At 35.3% G+C, this 25,897-nt stretch overlaps 1 protein-coding gene across 3 annotated transcripts in view; it reads left to right on the forward strand.

Moving 5' to 3' along the window:
* Positions 1-25,897, forward strand: part of vg (transcription factor vestigial) — an 81,196-nt gene that overhangs the window by 12,285 nt on the left and 43,014 nt on the right. For 2 of the 3 annotated variants that reach the window (XM_023168319.2, XM_074170911.1), the window contains exon 2: positions 17,080-17,347. In XM_023168319.2, coding sequence (XP_023024087.1) covers positions 17,080-17,347 — 268 coding nt within the window. Of the gene's footprint in view, positions 1-3,721; positions 4,009-17,079; positions 17,348-25,897 lie in introns of those variants that run through there. The other variant, XM_023168389.2, reaches the window with a different exon arrangement.

Here is a 25,897-nt window from a genome sequence, read left to right on the forward strand (position 1 = left end):
GTCAGTCGTAGCGTAAACCGCGGAGCAACCATTCATTTGTTTTGTGATTTTTCGCGTTTTCATAATATTTCCGAACCTATGCTAATAAGGATTCTAAAAAGCGGACACTGAAAATAGGAGGTTTCTGGCAGAATGGACTGAACAATATTGTTTTACGCTCCCTAAGAGGCCTCAAGCAGTTCCAGTGCGCCTCATCTAAAATATAAAAATGGATGTTTGTTGGTTGATAAACTTCTACATCGCTCAACCGATCGTGATGAAACTTGACATGTATAAGTAATTTTTCATAGGGAAGGTTTTTAGGCTATCAATTTTTCTGTAACTCGCCACTAGATGGCGCTGTAGAACAATTTTTTTTGAAAGCACTGTTCTATAACACTGCGCACGCCTAAGTTCGTTGATTCTCATTCTGTCAAAACATTGGAACACCAGCGATTCCGCAACATAGTAGTAGTAAGCAATAAAACTATCGCTATTGTTAAGAGTGGAAATTTGAAGTGACACTACGAAACAACTCATCAACAATTTCACAGGCTCGTAAAGAAAAACTTCATGCATATCTCAGTTAGAAGTAGTCACGGTCCTTTTAAAAGAAAAAAAGATGTCGCTGCATTTCAAAGTATTCCATTATCACCGTGAACTAATACACGAAAAACGAAAATTTTTGCTGCTGATATTAAAAACACTCTTCTTGAACTTCTGTAAAAGGCACCTTTCTACGCCATAGCACTTAATGAATCATGTGACATTGTTGATGATGAACAACTGTCTATTTTCGTAAGATTTCTTGATATTGAGTGTCAGATTTTTAGGGAAGAGTTGCTAGCAATATTGCCCTTGAAAGGTTTCACTCGAGATGAAGATTTGTTCAAGGTCGTTAATTGATTTATTAAATATTACTGGAGTTTTTTCCCCAACACCGAATCGTTATTTTTAACACCTCGACCCATGTTTCGATCACCAAGTGATCGAAACACGTGTCAGTGCATAATTCACCAGGTAGTCCTTTGTGGAAAACTTAGTGCTACACTTAAAGAAGTTATGAACAGCTTGGTCAAATTGATCAATTTTATGAAATCTCATTCTCCTCTTCAGCAACGACATTTCACGACAAAATGTTAGTTGGTTAAGTAGAGGTCAAGTTATTGAAAATTTCTGGCTGATAAAAGAAGAAGTAACCCCCTTCTTGCAAAACTTAGATACGGAGAGAGCCAGAAAGCACAAACAAGCGTAATATGCTGCTCGTGGCTTTTTAAAAAGATATTTTGAAATATTCAAATGCGCTCAACACAGAATCACAAAGAAATGTAAAATTAATATGTGATCTGATACAAAACGTGTCTGCTTTTTGTCGCAAACTTGATATCTTTGAAAAAGACAAGATAAGAATTTATTCATATTCCGACAATTCTTCAATATAAAAAGAACTCGTAAGAAGATATTGCAGTGTTTGTAAAATTTCTGGGCGATCTTAGGAACGAATTTGCTACAAGATTTCAAGACTTTGCAGAGATGTAGCAGCAGAATGGACAGATGTGGCTGCCAAAGGCATCACTTCAAATAGCGATAATTGATTTGCAAGATGTGCCTGCAAATATATAAAATGGTATCCACTGAAAAATTTTGGACCAAACATGTTCCAGAAAAGTACTAAAATTGCAAGAAACTAGCTTTAAATTTGGCCACTATGTTTGGCTCGACATATATATGTGAAACATCTTTCTTTTGAAAAACGAATATCGTTCGAGATTAACGGACGCCCACCTAGAAGACACAATTCGAATTTTCTGTTCCTATCGAGAACCAAACTATAAAAAACTGGCTCAAGACCGTCGGTGTAATTTCTCACATTAATTTTAGGTCTTGGGTTTTATAATTCAGAATTTGATTTGAAACCAAAATAATACATAGGTAGCACTTAATTTTTATCAGTTGTTTTTTTCTGGACCCCATCAAAATTTTCCGATAGTTATCGGACCCCACCTAAAACTAATTGCCGACCCCTGTTCTAGACCGACCGGCTGGTCGATTCGAATATAAAGTTGGGTCTTTTTGACCCAGTATAAATCGCTAACTTTTTTCGTAGAGGTTTGTAAGTTTTGCTGTATCAACCAGAACGTTTTCCAGAGACATACTTACATAGGGAGAACGGAATAACCGATTTGAGACAACTATATTGTATTCAGAAAACACTTTAGTGAGATTTCCACTTAAAATTTACAAAACCAGAATACGTGTTTCACTACTCATACAATATCTTCTTCAGGCGTGCTCAACACGCTGAGTACTGAACATGCCTTAAGAAGCTATTGTCTAGTAAAACATGTGTTGTGGTTTTTGAATCTGTTAAGTAAAAATCTCTCAATAAAGTGTTATTTATTTTCGTAATAATTGATTTTCATCAAGTATGTTTTCACGAACTATATTGTAGGAGAAAAATTAAATACAAACGAAACTTTACGATTCGTACTAATATTATAAAACTAAAAGATTAATTTGTTTGTTATAGATAAACCCAAAAACTACTTGAACAATTTTCAAAAAGTATCTCACCTTTAGGCAGCTACATTATCAGCGAGTAACATGAGTTGTATTTTGTTTTCTAAAAAATCTGGTTGTGAATAGACATTTCTTCTGCCTCTTCGATTAAAAAATCCATTGTCTAACATTTAATTATCGAGAATATTTACCAACAGAAATTATATTTACGAATTAAAATACAGGGTGGCCATACGAAAAACAATAATGGTCGTTATCAGGAAATGCGTCTACAATTCAAAAAAATACAGAAACTCATTGATTTTTGCTTTCAGGGGTACTTACTTCCAGTATCCGAACAAATCTGAAATATCTTTTTCACAACTAATATATTGTGTAAATTTGAAATATGAATATTGTACTCTGAAGATGATTTCAAAGCATTTAAAACGACATATTGATTTCTAATAAAAGAAGGCAACATTTTCAGAAAAACTATTTTTTTTTGGAAAAAATTTCCGTCTTTATATAAAAATGTGGGAAATATACAAAGAAAGGAGGAAAGCGATTTTAATAAATCCAAAATCAGTTTCTCATTCAAACACTTGTTATGGAATGGAAAGGGATTTCATTCATAGAAACTCTACACAACTTAACATGGAAAGGTATTAAGATAAAGTTTCACTTTCAGACCAAAAACACTTGTCTGCAACTCCTTATCAGTGCCTTTTTGAATAGATAAATCAATCGTAGGCATAAGAATTTCCCTTAAATAAAAAATCTAATATTTTTTAGTACAAACGGAATAGAAAAAAGTAATTTTTTGGTTAATTTAATGTGCTTGTGTTTGAAAGTAGTTGTTATGGCAAAACTTTTTCTTGAAGCTTGTATCGTAAAGACATTCCTGTGTATGAAGAGTTTATTAAAGTTGATTACTTTCTTCCATTCGTTGGACATTCCCCACAATTTTTGTATGAAAACTGACAAGTAGAAAGACATATAACTGTTCATATCGAATAAATAATAAAATATTTTGGGGTGATTCTCGCTTTTCTCTCGTAAAATAGTCAACAAAATTTTTCTTTCCGGTTTTCAATATTGTCGTAGTTGCAGATAAGGAACTTGTTTCAGTTTGGCCACCCTGTATAATGGATTTTCTGAATACCATATAAATATTGTCAAAAGTAGTGAATGCCGTATTTTATGAACTGAAAAACGATTGAAAACAATTCTGTTTTTTGTTTTTATGGTCCGATTAGTTGACGGGAAACGTTTTTTAATAACTTTGTTCTTCGAAGACTTGTATCCATGATGATAATTATACAATTTTTATGTTGATAATTTTATTTAAGAGACGTTTCGCTAAACGGTAGCTTCATCAGTTGGACTGTTAACGGGTCAGTGCATTCATAATTTAAAGACTTGGTCATAAGAACTATAAAAAATATCAGTGCTACATGTTAATATTGGGTGTTTCTGATGTTTGGACTGAATCAACTTTCTTCTCACAAATCACAACAGAATTTAATGGTGAGCTGGACCAGTAACTAGTTTACTTTTTTTCATAGGATTCAATGCCAATCTTGCCAAAATATCAGCCAATTACGATTTGTTACTACTGAAATACTTAATTTTGAAATAGGTAATTTAAATAGGTTCCCGACTTCAATATGACAACAAAAGTAATCAATTCAACAGTGACAGCTTATATGTCAAGCAACATTTGATGGTTTGTATTGATGAAACATACCAAAATGAGATGTGTAAGAAATATAAATATAAAATATTTTATATTTGTTGAATTATTGTAAAGTTTGAAACCACTCAATACAGGGGCGTATTGAGGCTTTCAGATCGGAGGGGGTGATGTAACAAGTTTATAACTTTTTTCAATTAACGTGGACATCACTTCTTAAAATAGTGCCACGTCAATTATTTTTAATCTTTGTCAAGATTTATTTTTTATCGCTGTATAGAGAGTATAGCCACAGAAGCTGCCACTTTGATCACATTTTAAGGTAATTTCTTCACAATAAATTTTTGACAATCGAAACAAAAGTAGGAAAAAAGGAAAAATTACCATTCTTCTCCTCCAAAAAACATGAATGTTTCGAAACATAAATTAAATGAGGAGTATACATGTGAAAAATGGAAGAACTGTGTTCAAAAATACTTGAAATATTGACAGTGGCATACAGTGATTCTACCGTGAGTCAGAAAAACGTTTACAAGTGGTACAACCGACAAAAATGTTGAGAAGGTGAAAAAAATTGTTATGAAGAATCGTCCAATCACTAAAAGAGAAGTTGCTGAGGATGTTGGCATGAAGGTGGGTTCTTGCTATGGGATTTTTTCATAGCAAGGTTCGTTTCAAAATTGCTAAATTTGACCAAAAAAACCGTCGCATTGTTAAGGAATTGCAGAATAACGACAACGGCGATCTATATTTGCTCAAGAGGGTCACAACTGGTGACCAGTCATGGATATTTGGTTATGACATCGAAACCAGTCCAATCATCCTAATAGAACAGCCCAGAAAAGCGAAGACCAAAAAAGCACGCCAAGCACGGTCAAATATCAAGGTTTTGCTCACTGTTTTCTTCGATTACCGTGGCGTAGTGCATAAGAAGTTCTTGCCACATTGTCGTACGGTCAATCATGCTTCATCCATCATATTCACCAGATTTGGTGCGACTTTTTTCTGTTCCCAAGTTCGGAGAGACTCATGAAGGGACGGCGTTTTGCGACGATTGAAAAGTTGAAACCAAATCGCTGAGAGAGCTTAAGGACATACCAAAAAGTGTATGGAAATGCTTCGATGATTGAAGAAAACGCTCTATTCACGTACCAAAATACGTTTTCGTCAGTATTATAATATTTGTGCAGTACCGCTTTGAAACGAACGTGTTTTTTTCTCGTGCCAAAAACCATATGTGATGAAAAACAGGAGCAACGTATCAATCTCAAATCAAATTTCTCGTTAAATTGAGAAAACTCCGACTGAGTACTATAAATTGTTGCAAGAGGCCTATGGGGACAATTCTCTATCACGTGCGCGTGTTTTTGAGTGGTGTAAGAACTTCAGTGAGGGTGAGGGCCGAGAGAGCAAGGATGTCCAAATCAAAATTCAAGGCTACTTTTTTTTCGACATTAACGGTATCGCGATGACTGAATGGGTTCCAGAGGGTCAGACTGTCAACCAGACTTACTATTTGTCAGTTTTGACAACACTGCGAGAACGAGTTCGTAAGAAACGGCTCGAGTTGTGGAAGAACAATTCATGGATTTAGCACCAGGACAAAATACCTGCCCATAACGCGCTATCTGTGAAGCAGTATTTGGCCGATAAACGCACTCCAGTGCTCGAACACGCGCCGTACTCTCCAGATTTGGCACCGTGCGACTCCCTTTGGAAGGGACCCGATTTGAGTCGATGGAATCGGTAAAGCAAAAAACGGCAGAGATCCTAAAGGCCCTAAACAAAGAAGACTTCCAGCACTGCTTCGATCAATGGAAAAGACGTATGAAAAGGTGTGTGGTGAGGGAAGGCGAATATATTGATGGGGAGCATTTGAATGTACAACAATTTTTATAATAAAACCCCTTTTCGTATCCAGTCTCATTATTTAATAGCCGGAACTCGTGTATTGTATAAGAAACTGTGTTTAAGTTTATTCAGCATTAATATTTCTAGAAGATTTCTGTGTATGTTCCTGTAAGTAACTTAATAGTTGGTTCTGCTTCATCACTTTATTTTTTAGTGAACGAAAAAAGTACTACAGTGTCGAATGGACTGAAGAAACATGAATCTATTTCAATAAATTCTTTTATTTACAAAGATATCAAAGATATCATATCGATCTTAGATACCTATTCGTTTTCGTGTAGAATTTTTATATATTCACACTGAGATAATTTTTATATGTAGAGCTTCAGAAACTTGATAGATGATGTTGAGGATAATGACTCAGACCGTTCATGAAATTTTCAAATTATTTCTCACTTAGAAATTACGAGTAATTTGCTATAGAAATAGTTGTGCGTATTTCGACAGTGACAAACGCATCAATTTTTACAAATTCTTCACTTTCTTTAGCAAATTTTCAAATGAAACAAAATGTAGTTCCAATTTTGATGTGAATGTATATATTCAATTTCCCACCAATCAAGAACGGGCCAATGTCCAAAGCGGCAATTTCAAAGAATTATCAGTTAGAAGGAAAAATGGAAAATGGGAACGTTCTCAAAATAAATAATCAATCCCGTTCTCTGGTTGGACACGGTTCTAGGAATCATCGGCTCGCTCTCAGCAATATTAAGTATAAAATAAATTAAAGCAGGTGTAACAGTTGAACTGTCGTTTATTGGTGTAGTGCTTGACTTGTGGTTCATCGAAGAGGAAAACAAGTTTCTACGACGAGAACGACCAAGAAAGTACCAACATTAATTCAAACACAGGACCGTAACATAAAAATAGAATAGTTGAAACAACAATTACCGTTATTTGATTTAATAGAAAAATAATTCCGATGCCTTTTTTCAATGATGAAGATATCTCAACTGTTTCAGCTATTGTTTATTTTCCATTCCACCAGAGTATTCGGTGCGTCATAGTTTCGAGAAAATTATGAACAATGCAAATCAAATCAAATCAAAATGTACTTTATTGTCGAAGATGAAATCTGACAAAAGGTTACTATTCTAAGAAATATAAGATATCATAGTCAAAGTGTTATTATTTTAAAGAATATAAGTTATACAATTTAAAAGTAGTATTTGAAATTTGAACATTTGGTGATTTCAGAATTTTAGGGTGAAAAAGTAGTCATAAAGTAATAATATATATGCTACATAATGAAATAAATAATAATAATGATAATGAATATTCTCATGCAACAGATAAATGTAAGTATAAGAATATAAAAACTATAAAGCATAAAAATATAAAAGTGAGTGCATAGAAAATAAAAGTAAGTATCAACTTCGTTAACATTCTCAACTATACAGTTCAGAGCTAAATATAAATATTCAACAAAAAGTTGAAAAGTCACATAGTTTAAATACCAGTAGGTACTGAAACACAATAATGAAAATTAATTGTTTATATAATTTAAATTTCTGTCTGAATTGAATTCGTCTAAAGAATAAAAGGCCTTTGAAATCAGAAGCATGATTTATATATACAGGGTGTTTCAAGTCATGACTTGAATCAAATACCTGTTGTGTATGTTATCTGATTCAAGTAGTTAAATTGAATCGACTAGAATTGGTAGGTTTTTCAATTCAATTTAAGGGTAATCCTTATAATAAAAATTGGATAAAAATGTTTATTGGTGAAGTCGGAAAGTACATTTCCGAAAAAGTGTTGACATATTCGAAATCTATGGAAGTACAAGTTATATAAGTGTGATGAAATATTGAAAATTATTCAAAATTCTACAAATAACCGGTCCAAAATATTAGGAAGAGTTAGTTGAAACAGGGAAAAAAGCAAAGTGTATCAGCAACGAGAAAAAAATAAGAAAGGTAATTTGTAACGCAAGCTTATTATTTTGACCCCAGTTGAAAATGAATTGATAAATGGGTTAGAAATGAGTAGTATAATACTAATAAATGATTTTATTGCAGCATCAAAAACAATATGTAAATATAAACTGAGTGTACATATGTCGCAAAAGGCAGCATTCGCTTCCTTTAGTACAAGAAAGAAGTATTAATTATGATTACGTCCGGTATATAAATAAAAACCAATTAATACAGTTTACCGTATAATTTTCACTATAAAGTGAAAACCGCGACACGTGTTTTGCTATACAATAACTTCCTCAAGCGTAAACGGGCATATAAATATTATAGTAAGAGTGAACTTTTAGTACATAATTCACTACGAAAAAGCTACTGTGTTAGCAAAAAATGTCGTGATATTTTACAAAAATAAAGTTTGCGGAAAACAAATCGTAAGGTATAGTTTATGAAAAAAAGGGAGATTGATAAAGTGAGGTATGTTGTTTGGGTAAAATCTCAAATGTGTACAAACATCTGAAAATGAAATAGAATAATCAAGATAAGTGACGAGAAATGCAAAAAAAGTAAAAAATAATAAAAAGCGGAGCATTTTGGAATCATCAGCATAATTTCAAGTGATCAAAACTGACACGTTACAGATTAATAATCTCGAATGTTCATCACTCGAAGTCGGTTGTGGATATTAACATTCGAAACGTCGTAGCTTTGCATTTCTAACATTTATTACATTTTCGGATGTACAAATATTGTGAAACAATTTACTGATTCGTTTTCTTTTTAGGTCACAATAATTTGTTTCCTTCGCAGATTAGCGTTTTTTTATCTTGGAATTTTTCACTCATTTTTTTTCAATTAACACCTGAAACTATTTTTGTTCTGTTATTTTCGGTATTTTCAATTTTTCCCAATATTCCATTTATTTATTGTTTTAAATAATTCTTCCACAGACTTTGAATAATTTATTCTTTTCATCACCTTATCAGACCTGTGAGACTCACCAAGAAACGTTGTCAACCACATTCAATCAATCAACCAATCATTTATTCAATCCTGTGAAAGTTACAACGTTATAGGATAGGTCAATTTGGAAAAAAAAATTACAAATAAAACACGAGTGTTGAGAGTATCAACACTAAACATGGAGAGTATACATATAGACATATAACTAGAATTAAACTGAATACGACAATCTGTAAGTCAAATGGCATGAAATTTAAACTGAATCAATCAAAACATAGTTATTATGAATGTGTTTTTGACTCATGAAATGAATATAATATCATAAATGCAAGTTTCGAAAATAAAAAATTAATTAATTTAAGAATAGGCAGAGTTGAACTTACTTCAAATTCAATAAGGTATTAATTTGTATTAATTTTTACGATTGCAACAATAATTTACAATAAAATTTGCACATATAGGCAGTGGGCATACTTAGATTAGGTTAGGTCCAAAGTGAGTAGGTCTATTCGACCCTTAACCGCAAACCGCAAGGGTTTATTGTGGTATACTTAAAGACTGGCTATAAATCAAATCATATGAATGGACAATAACGTTCAGGCCAGTCTCAACTCCCTACACTGACTATAAATCAAAATAATGCCGATGATTTTCGATAATTGAAAATCGAATTCCTTCAGAGTATCATTTCTCGAACTAGGCTGAAGCAGACAACAAACAACAGGTTTCTCATCGCTCTATCTGCCTGTGAACGAGATAACCAACCTCATATCTGAAATTTGCCCAACCTACAGTGTGGGGAGTTGAGACGAATTGTTGTTTTAGATGATTTGATTTATAGCCAGTCTTCCAGTATGCCCACTGACTATATGTGAAAAGTTTTTTTTGCTTATACGAGGAATTGGGCAAATTTCGGATGTGCGGTTGGTTACCTCGTTCACAAGCAAATGGGGCGTTGACAAACGTGTTGTTTATCGTCCGCTTGAGCCTAGTTCGAGGAATGATACTCTGAAGGAATTCGATTTTCAATTATCTCAAATCATCGATTTTATGCTGATGATAGACACTACCTTGCACTGACGAGTGGTCAAACAGCCCGAAATCGGTCTGCAAGTGTGTTCCAATAAATGAGAATTTATTGCGGCAGTTGTATGGCCAACAGCATCAGGAATAACTTGAGTGAAGAATCCTGCACTGACACCTGTCGGATATAATCCAACGCCCTTCGTGGTGTTATCCAGGGGAGTAGTTGTTCAAACAGTGTACGGAGTTGAGAGTGGTCTAAACGAATCATTCCTTTAGATGATTTGAATAAAATTTTGGGTTTTGATATCCTTCGTTATCTTATTAGAATTAGTTCAGATACTGATATTTTTATCAATTTCCTATCTATCTTCAAAACAAAAAAACTAACACATTATAACACATTAGTGCGTTCGTAAATCTATTATGGAATTAGATTTATTGCAATTTTCAAAATTACCTAGGAGCTGAAGATTCTTTTTTAGACTTTGGAAGAAATTGAAAGGGACATATTTTTGGGAAAGAAAGGTTTTCGCTTTCCACTTCTCCATCTTTATACAAATAAAGGTGTGAATCTTCCAAAGAAAGAAAGAAAGCAATTCATTCCGAATTGAACTTTGTGCAAAGATGTGTTCTTCATGCAAAAAAATAACTTTGAAATTGAAAAATTATTTTTATGTTTTTGATGGCTTTCAACAGGATTATCAGCATATAATGATCAGATGAATAAGATTTGCCTGAGTAAAGTCCAAATTGTGTCCCGATATCACGTCAGAAATGCCCATTGTGATGTCAAGAGATGTGATTGATTATGAAACCTTTCAAACAAAGGAAATGCTTGTTAACAAGACTTTTAGGTATATACGAAACAAATAAGAAGGTGCAACATTCATGCATTTCTACGGATAATGTTGAGTGTTTGAAAATTAACCCGAATTAAATATTGAAATTGTAAACTCGACGAGGTGCAAAAATTGAAACCTGATTGAAAAAATTAAAGGACTCTTAGCGATGGAATAGGTACATCTTCTAAAAAAGGAATTATTTTTGTAAGAGACACTATATTACTAAGAAATAGCATCTATCAAATCTTATTTAATATATGGAATAAATGTGGAACACTTTGAAACAAGAGAAGGTAGTCAACTATTATTGAGTGATGCCTTTCTCAAAGATAATACTTGGATATCTTATGTGAAAATCCTCAGATGTTCGACACATCTGAGGATTTACTCTTGTACATATATTTTTAGTTGTTTTCTTTCATTAATAACGTAACATGGAAGAGTAAAGAATTAGAAGTGGAGGCATAAACTAAATTTGAGCATTATAAAAGAATGAATCAATCGCAGAATTTTCTATAGAAGTGTATCATTGTAAATTCTTATTGCAAAGCGCTTTCGACTCTCGTCATCATCAGTGCTCACCTGGAAGTAAGTACTCTAATCAAAAATAAAGTTTTGTGAAAATTGAAATTTCAATTTTGAGGTTATGAAATTTGGAAAATTGTTGATGAGTACTTACTCGTCAGGCAACAGGAAGTATCGAAGGATGAAGACATTGTACTGGTGTAAAATTTGATTTGTATAAAACTAATTAACCTAATAACCACGAAATACATGTTGGAGATTGAGACCATATTGGCTTCCCTACAAGAATTTTAAAATTCATAGTGGATCACCCCTCAAGTTGGTATTCATACATCACATATCGACCTAGCCCTATAGCCTCAATCTCCATTATACAAATCTAATTTAACAAATGTTTATATTATGTTTTTGGGAAAGAAAGTTTTTGGATTTCTACTACTCCGTCTTGATACAAAAAAATGTGGGAATCTTCCAAAGAAAGGAGGGAAGTAATTAATTTTAAAATAAGTAACTCCATACATGGATGTGTAGATCATGCAAAGAAGTAACTTTCAGACACAAGCTGGAAAAAGCCCTCCTGAAACAGCTACTTTCGTATAAACATTGAATTACACGAACGAAAAAATTCTTTCGAAACAAATACTTTTATGTGATTATTGAATTATACAGAAGACACTTTTCTCTACTCAGTTTGTATTCCAAACATTCGTTAACACCTTCAATTTATATATTGTCTTCATACTTCGATACTTCCTGTTGTCTGACGAGTAAGTACTCATCAACAATTTTCCAAATTTCATAGCCTCAAAATTAAAAATCAAATTTTCACAAAACATTCTTTCCAATTAGAGTATTTACTTCCAGGTGACCACTGATGATAACGAAAGTCGAAAGCGCTTTGCAATTAGATTTAACAATTTTACACTTCTATATAAACTTCTTCGATCCATTCATTACAATAAGTGTTTTCACCTCTCCAAATTCATTATAAAAGAATGTTCACCAAGTCATGTGGTGAACTACTTACCTTATATTGGTCAAACGGGAAAAACCTTTTCCAAAAGAATGAAAGAACATATTAGTAGCTTTTCGAATTTGAAGACCAATTCTACATATGCAAACCTTATTTTGGTAAAGGGGCATAGGTTCAACCAAGACTGAGATGTATTACATTTGGGAGTGGGGCTCTATTTTTTGTTATGCCTCAAAATTAATAGATTTCTGAATGTATAAAATCAACTGAATTACCAAAAAAATGTAATCCTTTCCCTCCGTTGAGTATTTTTTCTAATGTGGAAATTGGTAATCAGTTTATTACGTGTCCATTCAATGATATGGTGAAATTTCTTTTAATAAGTTGAACAAGCAACGTGAGTTTGAAGATGGTTGACAATGTTTCGTGGTTTATTTCATTAGTTCGGACTTCCATTGTCTAATATAATATAAAATGATCTGAAATTCCTGAAAAATATCATAAAGATTAACCGAAAATAACAAATTTTATTTGATAAAAAAAACTGAAATTAAAAAGAAATAACCTAAAAACCAAACAACAACCAAAAAATAAAAATTGAAATATTAATAAAAGCTGAAAATAAAAAATTATTATTAACAAAAAATGAAAAATAATAAAAGTGAAAATCAAAAGATTTCAAACCAAGTTATGTCACGACGTTTCGATTGTTAGTATCCACAATCGTCTTCGGGTGGAATCTTTTAATTTTAATTTTTATTATTTTTCATTTTTTGTTAATAATAATTTTTAATTTTCAGCTTTTATTGATAGTTCAATTTTTATATTTTGGTTGTTGTTTGGTTTTTAGGTTATTTCTTAGTAATGTCAGTTCTTTTTGTTCAAATGAAATTGTTATTTTAGGTTAATCTTTTTGATATTTTTCAGGAATTTCAAATCATTTTATAGCATATTAGACAACCGAAGTCCGAACTGATGAAATAAGCAACGTGAGTTTTGTATTCATTTTTGAACCCTACAATCAGAAACTTTCCGAAGTGAGCTAACAGCTACATTTCACAGAAAAGTTTGTTTTTCCGTTAACCACCTGTAATATGATAAAGAATATGAAAAAATTCAAATACAACAAATATATGGAAATCTGCATGTCAAAAATGTCTTCGACTAGAATATAACGACTTAATTAGATGTTTTATCCTGTCTCAAAACGAAAGTTCTAGTAATTATGTAATTTTCATAATATCAAACGAGCCACATGAGTTACCAAGATTTCTTTTGTGATGTTGGTACTCATTGTCTACCCAAGGCTACTTCCAATACTAAGAAATAAAATCTAGTAACAACTGTTGCTTTTCTTAACCGGCATTTACGTGATATCCGCGTTGATTCAAAAGTTTTTTTGGCCTCTTCTTGAAATCAAATCTGAAAAAGGAGCTCGTTGTTTATGTTAACGTTGTAAAAGACCGTTGCGAATGTCAGGATTATTGGCGATAATTTCAAACAAATGCTAATTTTGATAGTTAATTCGGAATGATTGATATTATTTTCTATGATTATTTGAAAAATCGTCAAATTATTATTCTTTATCGATGAAAGTCCAATTAGACAATCACATTACATGAATTTACTATTTCATAGTTAAGTTTCGTTTGCTTGAATTGTATTGATAGTTTAGTCCGAAAAAATATCACAATTTCAAACTGAAAACAGGAAGAAACACATGGATTTGGAAAATGAAAATAAGGGTAGCCCACCCGAAATTTGTAATGAATAATTACATTTACATTGTAAATTTAATTAATTGACAATTGATAACGGATTAACCATTCAATAACACGTGCAAGTAATAACATTGTTTAACCAAAATGGTTGTTCTGTTCGGGCACCGTACCGCGCGCTTCGTCCATTTTACGGTCGCCATAATCGTTCTACTGAGAGGACTCTTTGCAATGTGGTGAATAAATTCGAGTTGGACAACAAAGAATCCACTCTGGGTATATTCATAGATATCGAGGAAGCGTTTGATAAAATAACCTTTCCAACAATTACCCAGCAACTACACTCCAGGAATGGTGATAGGAGAATGGATACTCAAGATGCTCTCTAGTGGAGCAATAAGTATCAATGTAGAAGACATCACAGTGAAAGGACTGGTCATGAGGGGATGTCCACAGGAAGGGGTCATATCATCCCTTCTCTGGAACATAGTTCTCGATACCTTGAAGAATCACTTCAACAAAAATAGATTCTACAAATTTGTGAATACACTGTGCGATAGGATGAGCCGAAACTAATAGAAACATGGTGTAAGGAACACTCACTGTCGATCAATCCCAAGAAGACTGAGATGGTCTTTTTCACCTGGAAAAGAAGTTTACCGGGCTTAAAACCTCCCGAAATCTTCGAAAGCAAACTAAACTTCTCTGAAGTGATGAAATACCTTGGTACTATCCTCGACAGGAAGCTAACATGGAACTCTCACCTACAGAGTAGACAAAAAAGAGAATATGTGGCTTATGAGCAATGTCGGACGACAGTGCGATGCGCATGGGGTCTTTCACCCCGTGTGGTCACCTGGATTTACACTGCAATAATAAGACCTATGTTAATATACGGATCCATTGCATGTGGACCGAAAGTTGTACAAGCAACGGCCATCCAAAAATTATATCAAATACAACGACTAGCTTGTTTAAACATCACAGGAGTCATGAGAACAGCACCAACCGCGGTAATGGCTCAAAAACCAAAGAAGTCTCATGATGTGGAGTGTACATCAGATCACTAAGGCTAAGGATTAAGTGGGGAATGGGAAAAGATTTAGCCAAAGCTTCGGTAGGGCCCAGTGGCACCTCCCTAAAGAGATGGGATAGAATCAAAGGATACAGTCTTGCTAGGATCACCTTGGGCGACCCTGAGAAGCTGGCGCCGAAAAAATATCCGGCGGTGACCAGGAAAAATCTACGCTTAACAGTAGCATTTCTGACTGGCCATTGTGAATTAAGGAAACACCTCCATAATATGGGGCTAGTGGACACACCTCTATGCAGGATGTGTGAACAGGAATATGAGACTGTCAGGCATGTCCTATGCGAGTGCCCGGAGTTATTGTCAATTAGAGAGTGTGTGTTCGGCGAGTCTTGGCCTACACCTGCTGATATGAAGAAGATGTCTCTCAGTAACCTGTCCACCTTCCTGGAAAGGACAGGATGGACAATGACCTAGGAGGACAACTCCTTGGGAGGATGTACAATGAGTCACATGTGGCCTAACTGCTGTGGGCTTACACTCACCCTCCCTACTCTATACAATAAATGTGAATTCTTTTCGCTATTTTCGATCTAATCATCATGGATCTCATCAGTGGTGCTAGGCAACCACGAATAGATTTTTGAACTCTCGTCTCATTTTAACGAGTGGTGGTGTGAACAGATTCTAATGTCAAGGATGACTACAATAGACTTATTAACTTGTATTAGCCTGTTGGCTAATTTATTTTAATGCATTCAGAACTTTTCATTTCCTACAACGGAGTCAATATCCTCCGAGGTATAAAGCAACGTCGCTGCTGACTCGTGAATACCGTAGGAGTACAGAAGGGTCTGAAACGCCTTGCAGTAAGACATACACCTAATGACAGACATTTATATACCTATCACGCGGGCAATGTGGAATAGATGCTTTTATATGCCGGTGAAGTTGTTGAAGAAGACTCCGGCTCATTCTTGTATAGCCGCATAAGTAACTGTGGTTTTGATATAAACTTTTTATTGAAAAGGTTACAACTTGGTGACATGATTGTGGTCACTTTGTTTAGTTTCGAAAACTGAATCAATTTAATCCAACTCGGCAGTTATTTCAAAAAGAAATGTTCCATTCCCTGTTTTCTCATGGCCGCGAAGAAGAGAATGCGAACTTCCGGTGACTTAACAAGCTCTATCCAGTAGCTCAATCTAGTAGCAATTCGAATTACACGACCTTTTTGTTGTCGGGGGAGGTATAAGGCAAACTCATATACAGATACATCATTTTTTGGGTCTTCACTTCGAATAGATACAGATCGTTCTGAGTCAACTTCACTACTCCCAAGAAGTGCAGTTAGATCGGAACGGCAAGCATATGTGTAGCAGTAAATTTATTATTCCTCACTTCCAGTCTAATTCCGCAGCACTCTTTTCAACAATCTTGTTTCCCATACTAGTTTGTTACAGGTTTCTTGTTAAATGTTTATAAAATGCTTCTGGATATAATGTATGTTGTCCAAAAATTTCTTGGCTCCTGTGATCCAGTCCCTCACATTTGTCCTTTTGTTGAATTGTCTGCAGCTAAAGTTACCATTATGTAACCTTAAAATTATGTTCACGTGTCCTTTTAATGGGCAATGTCCAGTGTGTAGTCCTGTAATTGTTCTAAGCCATATGCGTGTCTGTTACCGTTTTCCCGGATTTATCTTTCCAGCTTTTTGTATATCTTATTGATCCACTTTCTGACCAGGTCCCATATCTCCACAGCTGGTTCAGGGCCTAACTATAGAGTTATTGATCAGTGTCTGGCACATTCGAAAGCTTACTTGTTGCCTGTAATTCCTGAGTATCCTGACAAAAAAAAATTGATTATCTACTTGTTCATTTTTTTCGTTTTTCGTTTTTTTGTTTTAGCGAATTAAGAATACTTTCAGACAATGGAAGTCCCAAAATGAACATACCATTCGACAAAAAACCTGCAAACAAACACTTTTTTTGTTTCCAGTTTAACGTTCAAAGACTGCAGGATGCGCATACGCTGTCGCAGGCGGCAGCGGCGGCAGGATCGAGCAACGGCGTTGTCGGAGGCGGTCTCTCCGGAAGCATGGACAGCCACGTCGCAGCTTCTGGACATACGCACCCCCTTTACCTGCAGGGCTCCGCGCATAGTTCGGGAGGGTCGGTCAGTTCGACGGGAGGCGCCTCACCAACTAGTCCCCTCAGGCCCGGCAAGGAAGAAGACTGCAGTTTGCATGGCAGGAGTAGCACGGAAGGTGAGTGCTCGGTGTATACAGGGTGGGTCAATAACACTTTTTATGTGTACGCGAAACTTTCACATATGTTTTTTTTATTTGGTAGGCAAACGAGTTGATTGACATGTACTACCATGGCCTAATTTTTTATTTCTTCGTAGCTGTATTAATGAAAAATCATCGTATGATAACAAGCACAACTTAGAGCTTAGAAGTTTCGAATTGAGTGATTTTTGACATGTAAATACTACGAACAAATGTAGACCAATTAGCATTCTTCCAAATAAGCATTGGAAAGCAATTATGTGGATACGATGACCGAACTTATGTTAGGTAAGGTCTAAAGTGAGTGGGTCTATTCGACCCTCCACTGCAACCCACGAGGGTTTATTGTGGCTCACACCTGCCGAACTCTAAAAACCTGATTCGGTCCCCAGCGGGGCAGGCACAAAGTATATGCTCTGCTGTTTCATTATTTTCCAAACAGTGTCGACACACACTGTCTTTCGACAGTCCGAGTCTCTGCATATGATGATTCAAATGACAGTGACCTGTAAGAAAACTTGTTAGACATCGTATTTCATCCCTACTATAGTTCAACAACTGTTTGGTATCAAGCTTCGAAGGGTGAATAAACGCCTTGGAGTGAGCCAATCCTGGAAAATTCTGCCAGAGGTCCATAAATCTTCTTGCCGTCCAGGTGTTCAATGTTTGTTTGGCAAAGCCTGAAGCGATGCCAATAACAGGTTATGGTCCGATGAAGCTGCTTGCAGCACCCTCCTTTGCAAAGGATTCAACAGCCTCATTGCCTTTCAGGCCAGTATGACCAGGAATCCAGAGACCAAAGACAATCTATTAAGTCTTCCTATCGAGGACAGTCGTTTTTGACAATTGGATACCAATTTAGACGTGCTCGTAAGAGCCAAGAGCGTCCAACGCCGCATGACTGTCCGAGAATATTTTTGTTGACTCGTGTATGAGGTTGGATTGTTCCAATATCTCCGCACACAATTCAATAGCGTAAATTTCCACTTGAAATACAGTCGCATATGTTACTAGGCAGGTAGATATCTCTGTCCTGGGTCTGCGACTAAATACACCTGCACCAGAACCGGAAGGGGTTTTTGATCGTTTTGATAACCAACAACTATCTGCTCTTAATATTTCCTTCTCCCGGAGGATCCAGTCCTCTCTACTCAAGAACAGTACTTTATAAGGCAGTTCGTAGTTGACAGTTGGAGGCATAAAGTCAGAGGTTATTTCCAGAATGCTGTGACTTCCAGAGTCAACCAACAGTCTGTTGCACTCTGCATTGAATTGATTTGTGCAATTGACAATGTGCACAAGTTTGTATGCAGTCCATCTAGCCTCTAGAAGGATCTCCATGGCCGCTGACGGTGTGGTACTGATAGCTATACAAGCCTGTCTCTGTAAGCCAGATAGCTTCACCTGGACCATTTTCTGTAAAGCCTTCGACCACCAGGCAATTGCACTATAAGTGATAATTGGTCTGACAATCATCACATAAATCCAATAGATTTGTTCGGGACCTAAACCACCTCCGTTCCAAATGGAATGACCTCATCATTGATCTAACGATCATCCAATTTTCTCCTTCTGGTGAAGGGGATTCTCACAGTTTTGCTGGGGTTGACAGACATCTGCTCCCTCAGGCACCAACTGTCAACAACGTCCAACATGCTTTGGAGGATATTCCAAGCGACTCTTCCTGGTGTGGATCTTGCCAGATAACAAGGTCGCCTGCATAAACTTGCAGATCTACTTTTTTTCTGTCGAGGGCACCAAGCAGACTATCCATCAGGAGCGACCACAGAAGGGGGAATAATACCCCACCTTGAGGGCAGCGCCTGGTGACCTTGAACCTAATGGCCTCGCCTTGAAGAGTCGTAGTTGTAGTTCTGTTTACCAGCATGGCATAGATTCAGCCAGTAATGGTCAAATGCTTCTTCAATATCAAGAAATAAAGCGACCGCAATGACCGAACTTAGACCGGACAGTAATTTCAATGAACGATTTTTTAAAATTTCAGTTGAATACTTATAGTATGAATACTACGACGAAACTCCCATATTCAGAAAGTCCATTGCTAGATACTCTAATATTTTTCAAATGATTTTCTGGTTATTTCAAAATTTTTCCCGTTTTCCGTTAACGAAATTCAAGTTCAATACTTTGTGACAATTTGTTACTCTTAACTATTAATTCCATGAAAATATCTCATATAATCTTTTCAAGGGGACTCATTGAGAAATAAATTGAAATTTGGACATAAATTGAAACTTTCCCATGTTCTGACTACACATAGTTCAGATGAGACATGGCGTATGTCTTCTTAAGGAGCAACAAAAAAGGTCATATGGGTTTTTTAAAATAAATTTCCAGTTTTCAGTTCTCCAACGTAGCTCCCGTCTTGTGACCAAGTTTAAAAAAAATCGTCGATTAAAATATAATTCACGAATCGTGAGAAGCTTTTACTTATAGAAACCGACGTCATATCCATATCCGCAATGATTATCATATGTTCTAGAATGTCAAATCACGTCATCTTGACGTCACTTCCTAGAGGAGAGAGATTTTCATAAATTCAGAATTGGGCCTCAGGGGTATTGAATTTGTGACCAAAATGATTGAAAGACCTATTGATATCATTATCTGTGGAATATAACATCGCCATGACTTCTCTGGGTGGAGCGCATCCAAAATGTCCAATTTTCCATGACTCTGGCGTGTAAATCAGGCTGAATTTGACGAAAAGTATGGGTTAGGTTGGTTCTGAGGACCGCTTTGATTTATGGCTTTTTCGCAAACACCTGCGACTTGAGAAAACCCCACATGAAAAACCCCATTGTGGGGTCAAATCGCACGATCTCGGGGGCCAGTTCACATCACCTCCACCTGAGATGTCCATGCCCTCAAATCGCTTGTGCAGAATATCCAATGTGGTATGAGACGTGTGGCACGTAGCGCCATCCTGTTGAAACCACATACGTCCAGATCATCTAATTCAGGCCAAAAGAAGTTGTGCTCACCGTTGACAGTGATTGCCTGGCCAACGTCGTTCTCAAAGAAATATGGGCCGATGATGCCGCCAGACCAAAATCCACACCAAATGTGACTTTTTCGGGATGCATAGGACGCTCTTGGATCTCGTGTGGAATGGTATCGTCCTAAATTTGACAATCTTGTTTGCTCAAGTACCTATTCATCCAGAAATGGACCTCATCGCTGAAGATAATTTTTCAGTGAAAATTAGGGTCATTCGCCAACTGCTCCAGATCCCATTAAGCGAATACACGTCGTTGTCTATGGTCGTTTATCTTCAGTTCCTGGGTCAGTTGAATTTTTTACGGGTACAGGCTCAAGTCACGACGCAAAATTTGCCAAGTTGGGGTCTGCGATAAGCCGAGTTCTTAAGAGCGACGCGAAATCGATTGCCTAGGATTCTCCTGCACACTCTCACAGATCGCGGCAGATCAAGCGTTTCGACCGTTATCAATAGTCAAAGTCTCTGTTGGAAGAAACTGTATAATTATGGATATTACTGGTACTAATAAAGTTACAAAACCATTGAGATCAGAACTAATTCATACACTTTTCTGAGAAATACAACAAAAATATATTAACCCTTATGGCACTTGAATTAGTTTACAAAACCGCTACATGTGTTAAACTATACAATAGCTTCTTTGGGCATATTCATAGTAGCATAAATACGTGTGTTATGAATACAGTTTTGTTCTTACGCCTGGCTAACTCTTGATGACTTCACAGACTCCATTCAGTCTCATTCTATCATGTAGATACTCCAAACTCAGTCCACAGTCTGCCGTTTGTTGGGGGAAGTACAACCGTGAAACGGGTGATTTTGGATGCAAACTGCTATAGAGATGCATTACTTTTCGAGTTTTTACGCCAAGTGGATACAGCTCTTCTGAATCTACTTCACCTACTCCAAACATGTATAGTGAAAATGGATCGGCAAGCGATTTCAGCAATGTTTTTTCCTCGACAGTTCCAATGACCAGATATATCGGGGTTTTTGCTGATACTTGCCGCATGGAGAGTTCTTCACCGAAGTCACCTTGTCTGAGTGGCGTTGTTCTACTCCATGTTGTATACGTCTCTGCAACATCCAGATGGCGCAGGATACTTTCATCTACGAGCTGCACATCCTCTCCGTAATCCCCACATCGACATCTTTCGAGATGGACCATTGCACCTTCATCCATCTCTACTTCCATGCCGTGTGTACTCTTCCACCATCCCCAAAGACTGATGGAGAAGTTTGAAATCATCCAGTTGGTACCCCCAGTTTCCAGGGGTACCAAAGTTGTACCTTCTTTTATTTCTGAGTGCAACAGATACCGTCAATAAAGAGATGCAGACCAGCTCTGTTCGAAATCTAGCCTGACCAAATGTTACTATCATCATCATCATTATTTATATTGCTTAAAAAATTTTAATGGGTGCAATTACTGCTCATTTGAAATGAAGGTGTCACAATCAAATCATTTCAAAATAGTCACACATCAATTTTGTGCTGTTAAAAAATTTGATATCATGGAAATCTATGCTGTATTTAATATCCGCTAGATAATTTACGACTTGCTTTCTCGAAACACCCTATAGTGTTGAAAACGGCTTGGGTACGGTATCGTATAGTTCACGAGTATCGGCCGCACAAAAAATCCTATTGTGTTCTTTATTCAGCTTGCCAAGCTTTAATTTCTCGATCAACTTTTTTGCGGAACATTTCTTCGTAACTAATTAATGGAGAGGAATTCGACGATTCGAATCTGTCCGAAATTAGTCCGATTCTAGAACATGCTAGAGGTATATAATCGATAGGGAACGGAAAAGATGCAAACTTTCATTGTTTGTGTATTAGTTTCGAATACTGAAAGTGAAAACCATGACAAATTGTTGAATTACAAAATAAATACGTCATTTCTGTACCCATAATGTAAAGGTCACTAACCATATTGGCATTGTTGAAACAACCATGTATACAATTAGACCAAAGTCGATAATTTTTGAAACAAAAATAAACAATAGTAAGATGAAACCCATTAGAATAGGAGGGGAATATGATGAAAATGAAAGAAAAAATGAATAACGTGCAATCTGAGCTCGTGAAGTGGTAGTGGGTGAGTTTTTAAGGGTAAAACAAGTAAACAGTTTATCTCGATTTCCGACAAAAATACAAGTCCTATGGAAAAAAGTTGAATAGCAAAGTTGTAGGTAATAAAAAAATTTACAACTTTTGTATTAACAAATTTTTCACATAACCTCAAAATTTATGTGAAGAATTCATATAACCAAGTTTTTGATTTTTTATTTTAATCTTATTCAAAAAAATTTTTTTACTACGTTATTTGGTGAAAACTTACCTTTTTATGTCCCAAATGAATAGTAATTTATTTGATTTAAAATATTTATTTTGTTCGTTGAAATATCTACTTTCTGAAGGTGTGAAAAAATATACATTACTATAGTAAATTACGTTTGTTTTATTAAAACAACGATAAAAATAAAAACAACAATAAAAATTAACTGGCGCTCCGGGGCGACTTCACTGATTCTAGTGGCGCATTTGCTTTTTCAGCTGCAGGAAAACCCGGAAAAACCTGCAGCACCACATCATCTGAAGATCTTGATCTACCAGTGTCCTCTCTCTTATGAAACAAAATGTAGGGTGCCTCCAGAGGCTCCAATAGTGAATGTTCTCAGAAAATGCAAGAAATTTAAAAAAAAAACTAATTCGGATTTTTTTAATCATTATGTACGATTTGGGCTGTTTATAAAAATTTACACTTCAATTACTCAAAAAACGTAAGATTCCATGTTACATTGATAAAAATTGCCAATCGAAATATATTACTATAATTAACGGACAAATAAGTTAATAAAGTTAATATTTAATGAGACATCTACAATATTTTGAGAAAGTTTTAGAATCTTCTTTAAATAATATTTGCAGATGCCAATTTATTGCTGTTTTAAAATAATTTATATACCTGAGTGACCCATGGGAAATTTTAGCCCATTGAAAGGTATTTCATAAAGAAGTGGGAAATGAGCTAGCAGGGTCTGTTGATTCGTAGCAGCTGTAAAAAGCGTAAGCCAGTATTCAAGGTACAGCAGCTGCTTCAATTAAAAGAGGAAAACGTAGTCGTAGAAAAACATCTGACAATATTCCAGAGTTTGATTATCGAAACTACAAAAATACCATTTTTGCAAGAAAAATTTTTATCTAACGAATAAAAACAAGGATAAAATATTAAAAACTTCAATTAAAAGATTAAAGTAAAAAAGATTTTTCTGTAAAGATATTAATCTTTTGTTCCTTTCAAATCAATTAAATTCAAATAATCATAACATTTGTTTTCTCAAACCAGGTTCTCCAAAGTGAAGGATCTATTTTTCACGTCTGATAGTTTCAAACATGAATCCTTCAAAAATATTGTTGCATTGTTTTTCCGGTTGCGATACAACATCTGGATTTGCCGCAAAAGAAAAGAAAAGTTTCGTAAATTCATTATTAGACAATAAAAATTTCTCAAATTTTGACAAAGTTTTTTATAAGAAAGATGAAAGTGAAGAAGATATAAAAAATGGATTACAATTGATCAAAACTATTTATAAATGTAGAAATTGAAAAATAACACAATATGTACTTGTGATGCACTGTTTGGAACCATTGGTGTGATTATTTTCAAGACGAAAAAAGTTAATAGTGCTCTATAGCCGTGTCAAGGGCGTATTCTTGAATTTGGAACGTGGTTTTTTTTAAAGAAAATTTGTCTTTTTCTGTCACGATTATTTTGTTCAAGAGTTGAACTTTTTTGCATTGCTATTTCCATAAAATATAATACTTATACAGTGCATTTCTTTAATGTCCCCCTTTTATTTTTTGAATGGGTCAACTCAAAAAATTGAAATTTGGGTTAATGAAATTAATGGGGGGTCTTATGACAAATCATTCTGAAGTTCCTAATGAATACTTCAGAACTCTAGAATATGAAGTCAATCTCTTCACCTACTACAAAATGGCGGAACATTTAATAATTCCCTGAAGACAAACACATTAATATCTATATTTCTAGAAATATTCCTTTTTATCTGCCATATGGCAATTCCAACAACCCAATGAGGTTTGTTAAGGTATTTTTTGTTTATAAAAACGATAAAAAATGTCAGTACGACAATAAACATCAGTATTTATTAAAATATTCTCATTTAGTTTTCGGTTTTACTGGTAGAAAGGTACCACGTCAACAATCTATCAATTTTGGGAAACCATATTGTAGGACTTCTATTTATTTGATCAAAATTCAGGGGAACCCTATTTGAATATGCTGGAAACTACTGTTGACCCTCTCATCACTGAAATCGTCGAAGCGAATCCTAATGAATTCGATATGGATATTGTATTCCAACAAGATGGAGCACCACCACTCCAGATAAGTAAGAAACTATTTGGATACTACTTTTCCCGATCGTTGGATTGGCCGTCGAGGTCCTACAGAATGTCCAGCCCGCTCGCCAGATTTGAAACCTTTGAACTTTTTTCAATGGGCTATTTGATGCAAAAGGTGTACGAAACTGAACCTGCTTCAATATTGGATATACCGCAGAGAATAATAAATATTTGTAGATATATTGACGTTACTGTGTTCGAAAATGTTCGACGTTCATATGTCAAGAAGTTCAAGGCAACCATTTCGAGCATCTTCTGAACTGACCTCAAGCCTATTACCTCATATTATGTAGTTAAATGTCAATGTATTCAGGCAATTAATAAAAATTCCTGAATTTTGTAGTAGTTGAAGATATTGACATTATATTCTAGGGTTACGAAGTATTCGTCGGGGGCTTCAAAATGATGTGTCACATAACCCCCCTTTCCGTTTAATTTTTTCCCAGATGGCGCCCAGTCGCCATCTTGAAAGTTTCATCTGTCAATTTCACTTCAAAATAAAGTATTGTGTTGACCTGTTCAAAAAATAAAAGGGGGGTATTAAAGAAATGCACTGTATGTACATAATTCGCTACAAGATTTTTTCCTGACTATGACTGTAATCCACAAATGCCGCAACTGATCGGGATTAGAAGAACAGGAAGTACTAATAATAGCAAACAGAAAATAGTGTCATGAATATGTAACAAACCGTCTATAGGACATTACTGTGGGCAATCAAGTCTGATACACTAATTATTTCCATCACTTTCGAAACCACCGTATCAGTAATGTGGTAAATCATCATAATAAAACGCTTTAAGTTACATTTGCGCTAGTAAGCGATAAATTATTTCCTCTTGCTTTGTTACGAATCACGCATATTTCAGCAATTTGCACAAGGAGAATAAATGAGATCTGTTTTATTTTCTTCGCTGGCCGTGGTAAAGATGACGGCGAAGTCGTTTCTGCGAAGATATCAGAACGGAGTTGGATGAATGTACGACTTCCGTCTAACTGCTTTTCGGGATACTGTTTGAGTTCAAATGTATCAGATTAGGTGATCTACTGAGGTCCACAACTTCTAAGTA

Source organism: Leptinotarsa decemlineata, unplaced genomic scaffold (assembly GCF_025532065.1).
Source record: "Leptinotarsa decemlineata unplaced genomic scaffold, Ldec_3_MD MMD2_tig00000008_RagTag_RagTag, whole genome shotgun sequence".
Lineage (NCBI taxonomy): Eukaryota > Metazoa > Arthropoda > Insecta > Coleoptera > Chrysomelidae > Leptinotarsa > Leptinotarsa decemlineata.